The sequence below is a fragment of the Aricia agestis genome, chromosome 4 (assembly GCF_905147365.1).
Source record: "Aricia agestis chromosome 4, ilAriAges1.1, whole genome shotgun sequence".
Taxonomy (NCBI): Eukaryota; Metazoa; Arthropoda; class Insecta; order Lepidoptera; family Lycaenidae; genus Aricia; species Aricia agestis.
In genome coordinates this window covers 8,379,729-8,387,107 of record NC_056409.1, presented here as the reverse complement: position 1 = coordinate 8,387,107, position 7,379 = coordinate 8,379,729, and the positions used below count along the sequence as shown (strand labels likewise).

The 7,379-nt window shown below is 34.2% G+C and overlaps 1 protein-coding gene across 1 annotated transcript; it reads right to left on the bottom strand.

Moving 5' to 3' along the window:
* Positions 1–3,245: 3,245 nt before the first annotated feature.
* LOC121726369 (AP-1 complex subunit mu-1) lies at positions 3,246–4,826 on the bottom strand. The gene has a single exon (XM_042113709.1). It carries the CDS (start codon positions 4,664–4,666, stop codon positions 3,398–3,400), a length of 1,269 nt encoding a protein of 422 aa, XP_041969643.1. The 5' UTR covers positions 4,667–4,826; the 3' UTR covers positions 3,246–3,397.
* Between the last annotated feature and the right edge of the window lie 2,553 nt (positions 4,827–7,379).

The window sequence follows — 7,379 nt, the reverse complement described above, 5'->3', positions numbered from 1 at the left end:
AATTTTAAGTAGGGAATCAAACTATTTTACATTTATTTACCTAATTGGTACATATCTGTTTATTTTTACTAAAACAAATTACATTATCTTCATATACTGATACAAATAAATGACACCAATAAGTAAAATATATTAAAAAAAATTTCTTAAAGTCAAAATATTTCAAATAAATTCATTTTCCGTTCATTGTATTTGGTTTTAACGAACAAGTTTAGTTTGAAGACAATTTTATACATGTTTATATTAAAATTTAACATGTTTATTTAGCTGAAAAAGCTTTTTTCTATTAGCTTTGTTGATTCCCTAGGTTAGAAAAATTTAAATCAAAATATCTTCTAAAATTGAGAAGTGAAAAAGGGGCCAAATAGATAATTATTTTTATAATTCACTTAAGAATAATATGCGATTATTGATTTTAAAAAATATGCAGAAATAAAAATGTTCCAGGGAATCAACTAAATAATCCAAATCCGGAGAAACGCCCATAACTGTACAGACGAATACTGTTAAATACTGTTATTATGTACTGTTCAATTCACATTTGGATTATATTCCAAATATTTTAATTTTAATAACTTAATTTTAATTATTACATATTTTTATTTATTTAAGGTTAATGTGTCGAAGTCCGTCTGGGAGGTAAGTCCGTCTAGCGGCAATAACTTCCATATTTAAACGACTAGTTTCATATGGCTCAGTGGGTAAAACGATATTCCAAAGTTAGTTTGACCTAAGAAACAGACATGTCGCTACTAACTACCTGTTACAAAAAAAATGATCCCAAAATTTTTTCCCGTTTTGTACTCGCAGACCGCAGTCGGAGTGTAAGTATCTGCCAAAAAAAAAAAAAAAAAAAGTGGAAATACGAAGGAGTTTTTGGGGTTTCTTGGATTACATCTTCGATTCGATCTAATATACAAGATGCACAGTCCGCGGCAAAAAACGACCTCACTAAAAGAGCACCAAACGCAACATTCTGGTGGACTTTCGATTTAGTAGTGCTCGAACGCTCCGCTGGGAAACATGCCCAGTGCTCGTTCAACAATTGTAAAAATCATACGTTTAAAACGCGAAAAAATGATGGAATTTAATATTTCCGGTAAGTATTAATTTTATCCTAATATATTTCATACAATTGTATTATAAATATTGGTATTTCGTTAAGAAATCAACAAAAACCAGTTTTAAAATTAAGTTGTAAATAAATCAACACGAGGTATAAACCATCTCAATTGCGAATACTCATACTAAAGGTACTTATCGTAGTTTATCATGCCCACTTGTAATGTTCGGGTTATTCACTGTGTTTCTGTTCCATTTGGTGGAGTCGCTATTAATTATTATTTATTTTATTGAGGAATATATTTTTTTAGGTTTCCTCGAGATCCAGTTAGATGTGGAGATTGGATATCAGTTATAGCACGGCAAAGATGCGAACAATTTTTCAAGCCGACTTTAGCGAGCGTTGTATGTTCTAAGCATTTATATTCAATGTGTACACGTATATTTTAGTTAACTATAAAATTAAACATATTAGAACAACATAATATTACAAGTAAAAATAATTACTCCACACTTTATACATTAAACTTTGCAAAATTAAAAAATGGACTATGAAAATTATTACAATCAACAAAAAATGTTGAACAGTTCGACTCCACTCATACTTCACTTCACCCTGTTCCAGCGGCGACGTGCGGCCGTAAAATTATTGAAGTGCTTTTTTGGAATTGTAATAATTTAAACTTTAAGTCATATGGACGATGGTTGAATTTAGTTTGAAGCGTGCGTCGTTCGTAAAAATTTATTGCTTTGTAAACACACATTGTACATTGTTTTATAAAAAGATCTTTAATAACTATTATTAAGGTTGATTTTAGATAAATATATACTTTTTTAAACACTTTTACTTGGCGACAGATTTTCGAGAGGTTTTGTATGGGACTGTGTAAGTGTGTATCTTGTATATTAGTGATCGAAGGATTACATAAGTAACTTAGTGATCCTTTTACTTATTACTGGGTGTTCGATTCGTTAATATCCCTTTAATTTCGTTATTATCACCTGCAACATGTGTCTAACCTAAAATTGCAGTAATTGGGAAGTCCGTCTAGTTTTCATAAGGAAAGGCCGTCATATGCCGGTCTTGCCTCGAATCAGATATTGTCAACCTTTTCAAATATACATGTCTTTATTGTTAATTTGCATTTAAACTTAGGACTACTAAATCATAGCATTGCCCAAATTTTACTGCACGAAAAGAGCATACAAGAGGGGCTGATAATATTGCAAAAGTTATAAGCAATAAAGTAAAAAAAAAGGGTTTGGTTTTTTAATATTCCAAAAACAAAAATTATTTGAGATAATCAAAATTTGAAAAAAGATCCTTAAAGAGCAGGAAATTTCCTTAAAAATCCTACCTCCCGGACCAACAACCCTTATAATTTTAATTGAGCGGCGAAAATAATGGTAGAAACGCGTAACTTTCGCGTGCATGGCACCAATCTGCCACGTAAATTAAAAAGTTATTTTAACTAAATATTAATATGACGGAATAAAAAAAATGGGTACTAAGTATACATATCAATAACAATAATCACATCAAAATTAAGTAGTTGAAGTTAGTATGTTGAAGAATGTCTTATTCCATAAATGATGATGAAGCAAAGTTGTAGATTTTACCAGCACTAGTTATTATAATTTTGTTGTAATAAGCATTTATGTTTATACTTAGTGTTTAATTTTTCAAAAAGTTCACTACAATTTTAATGAAAATGTTTGCAACCACTCAGGCTCACGATATGCCGGACTTGCATTAAAATGATATAAAATTAATCTTCTCTGGAATGCGAACCTTATTATACTGACACCATAAACACATTTAAATGGCCGTTTTGCGGCTTTGCTAGAAACCGTTGCCATGCATTTTACTTCACAAGTTAGGGCTATACTGCTGCTAGACGGACTTACCTCAAACTGTAAGGGAAGTCCGTCTACACGCCGAGATTTTAAAAAATACCACGTAAGTAAAAAAATACGGCAACTAAGATTATTTTTAGATCATTATAGGTCTAATTAATATATAGCCTATAATTTCCGATGACACAAGTTACTTTAAAAAGCGAATCTCGTAACAATAAGTTATGTTAAACTTTAATTTTAGAAAAGTATCGACTATAATATAATAATATAATAGACTTTGACACATTGACCTTATCTATATTTTATTAAATAATAAAACAAAATATTTGTGAATATTTATTAGTGTCAAATGTCTAACATAATAACAATACTTTGAAAATACAACTGATAATTTCTAAAATGTGATTATTATACTAGTACAATGCATACTTATAATGTAGAATAAGGAATGTAACAAAACAATACTTAAACCTTTTTAATTAGTTCTCAATTGATAGTCACCGTTTTGGGTAATATATCTTACCCAGGGTAAGGCTTGGTAGCCACTTTTTTCAATAATTTTTAGGTATCTAACTTGAATCCCAGATGTTGTAAAGTATGGAATTTCAAATTTAACCTGAATTGGAGGTTTACCATCTGTATCTTCACATTCAACAGAGGGTAATCCAAAATGCGCCCTCATTAAGTACTCTTTGCCTCCAGGGAATGATTTAATGGACCAGGTTATAGCATTCTGCTCAGGGGTATACTTAACACTGCCAATAGTCGTCTTAAATTTCGGAGAATCTGCATCAGCTGGCACAGGTATAATAATCTCAACATTATTTGCAGTCGAGCGACGTTTGAACTGTGACTTAGCTTTAATCATGTACTCGACTCTAGAATGAGCATGGCGTTCAATGACAGACTCAATCCAAATCAGAGGCTTGACATGAGTGTTGAGTCTATATGACATAAGCTCAAACTCGCCATCAGGAGGGATGAAGGAGATTGTCCTATCATTTTCAAATCGTGACAATCTAACACATTGGTGAAACTTTACATCTTCCAGCTCAACAGATTTTGACTTGCCTCTTCCAGTACTTTCAAAGAGAACTTTATCATTCAGGCCCAAACGTAACTCGGGCATGCCTGACAAGTAAACTCTCATTTTGATGGCGCCCACTATCTCACTTCTTAACACATTTCCATTTGAATTGGCCAGAAGATTTACAGACTCAATTACATCCAAGAAGACTTCATTTTTTCTATACTTAATACCCTCTGATCTCCAAGAAACTGCATTTGTTACAGCCATTGGTATGCGAGGTTGCATTTCAAGTTTATGACCCTCTTGAGTAATATATTCTTGTAAAATTTTGCTATCTGTTGTTTGTGGATATCCAAAATCCAGTAACTCATCCAGCAATTCGTAAATTACAACAAAATTGTCTCTAATACTTTCCTCTTCAAGTTCTTTAAAGTATTCTGTCATAACTTCTACTATTTTATAAAGAAACACGAAAACGAGAGCGATATTCGCATTTTTCTTCGTCGTAGAAACAATATAAAGATTGTTTGTCTTTATGTAGGCAAAAGTGCACTCACTAGTTTGTAGCAAAGGTGTGAGCATACCTTCCTCTTCCTTCTCCATTAGAAGGGGCATAAACTTATCTATTACACCCATATCGACATCTCCACGATAGTTCCTCGAAATCAGAACTTTTCCCTTTACGTCGAGTATGTATATAGCTGACGAAGACATTTTGAACAGATATCTAAAGGTTATCACTTGAAACAGAAGAAAATTTAGTAATCATTTACACAAAAGATTCATCACAGGATTTTTTTTATGAAAACCGTACGGTAAATCTGTCTGTAGAATGTAATTAAATTAAACCATTTTAGATAATTATTATAAAAATTAAAACTTAGGCTGCCGTGAACCAAGTGATTCTCGATGACGTGATATGAAACTCAGTGTTGCCAACTTTTTTTTTACTAACCCACCAAATTCAGCAGCGTAAACCACCAGAAACCGCTAAAACCTAAATGGCCTCTCAAACCACCAGAATTCCACTAAATAACGTAAAGACAACAACAACCTATCTAAATATAATATGAAAATAATACAACAATAACGTCAGTATGTGTGCATGCATCATTAATGGCCGTGTTCGTCGGCGTAATTTTTAGCGCATTCGCTGCAAAACCTAGTTATTGCGCATGTCCAAATCATGTCATGCCATGGCAACGACAACTGTTTACGGCTTGACATTTAACCCAATTGCAATTTGTTGGTGGCCACAGATTACTAGTATATGTTGGTGGCGTTGCAATGAACAAACCAGTGGGAGAGCCATGCTTCGGCACGAATGGGCCGGCTCGACCGGAGAAATACCATGCTCTCACAGAAAACCGGCGTAAAACAGCGCTTGCGCTGTGTTTCTCCGAGTGAGTGAGTTTACCGGAGGCCCAATCCTCTACCCTATTCCCTTCTCTACCTTCCCCTATTCCCTTCCCTTCCCATCCCTACCCTCCCCTGTTACCCTATTCCCTCTTAAAAGGCCGGGAACGCACCTGCATCTCTTCTGATGCTACGAGTGTCCATGGGTGACGGAAGTTGCTTTCCATCAGGTGACCCGTTTGCTCGTTTGCCCGCTTATTTCATAAAAAAACAATTAATTTTTTAGATATTTCCAAGTGATCCATATTTTCCAAAATAAAATAATCAAACACTATCATAGTGTTAAATAAATTATTTGTGCGGCTGTTAGACAATTTAGGCTTATGTATTTATGTTTAGCTTTTATTATTTTAATCATGTATAAACAATTAAGACGTTGTTTATGACTTGACCAGCAACTTGTTATGGCGTTGCCATGACATCTTTTGGACATGCGCAATAAAAGGTTTGTCCAAAAATACGCCGACGAACACGGCCAATGTAGTTGCAAATAAATTTTATTATTATTATTATGAAATAATTATTTTTGTTAAGTACTACAAAAAGGAAAACTTTAGTTACTGTTAGAGAATAGTAAAAGTCTTGAATTATACATTGAGCGATATTTATTCGAGCAGAGTTTTACCTTACATGTCTCAAAGTTAATTACAGAATGAATCAATCAATGCAATATGGCTGGCTTTTATACCATTTTACACAAAAGAAACGAACTTCCGTTGACAATTCAAATATAGCAAAATCATAAAGAAATACATTAAAATTAAGAATGGCTAAGAATAAGTTAAGTACATAATTCTAAATATTAATTAATGTACTTCTCATATTTTAGATAATATGAGAAGAGGAAGTTATAACGGAAGTAAATAATCCTCCCGCCCATTTATAACTAACTAATTGTCAAAATCAAGTACCTTACTTATTAATATTTAAAATATAATAATCACTTATTAAAATTATATATAGTGACTAACATAATATACTGATTTAAATAAATAAATACAATATCATGTAGCTTGTCCATTGACATCCGCTAACACTCGGCCATCCTGCATTAGGAGTGTCCCACGACGTTCCCATGGTTTGCTCCCCTGTGCTGTACCAGTGCCAGAACTGCCAGTGGTCTGAAACAGCGGAAGACATCCGAAACAGTATTTTGTAAAAAAAAAGAAGTAAAATATAATATATTGATGTCAGAAAAATCTACTAGTATCACATCTCATCTCCAGCCAACACGTGGCATTTCTGAAGCATAAAGGTAATTTATGCATTTTTATTTTTGTTGTATTGTTATCGGTAACATAATATTTTGTCACGCAGACAACTTTACTATTGTAGTAATTAAATTTAGTTCCATTTTAGAATATTTGTAAGGTCACACAGACCTAGTAGGTCACGTAGACACCGGTCACGTAGACACCGGTCACGTAGACACCGGACACGTAGCCACCGGACACGTAGACATCGGTCACATAGACATCGGTCACATAGACATCGGTCACATAGACATCGGTCACATAGACATCGGTCACATAGACATCGGTCACATAGACATCGGTCACATAGACATCGGTCACATAGACATCGGTCACATAGACATCGGTCACATAGACATCGGTCACATAGACATCGGTCACATAGACATCGGTCACATAGACATCGGTCACATAGACATCGGTCACATAGACATCGGTCACATAGACTTCGGTCACATAGACATCGGTCATATAGACATCGGTCACATAGACATCGGTCACATAGACATCGGTCACATAGACATCGGTCACATAGACGTCGGTCACGTAGACGTCCGTCACGTAGACGTCCGTCACGTAGACGTCCGTCACGTAGACGTCAGTCACGTAGACACCAGTCACATAGACACCAGTCACATAGACACCAGTCACATAGACACCAGTCACATAGACACCAGTCACATAGACACCAGTCACATAGACACCAGTCACATAGACACCAGTCACATAGACGCCAGTCACATAGACTATTTTAATTT

Coding starts and splice junctions, on each gene's coding strand:
- LOC121726369 (XM_042113709.1), bottom strand. CDS start 4,666: ATGTCTTCGTCAGCTATATACATACTCGACGTAAAGGGAAAAGTTCTG.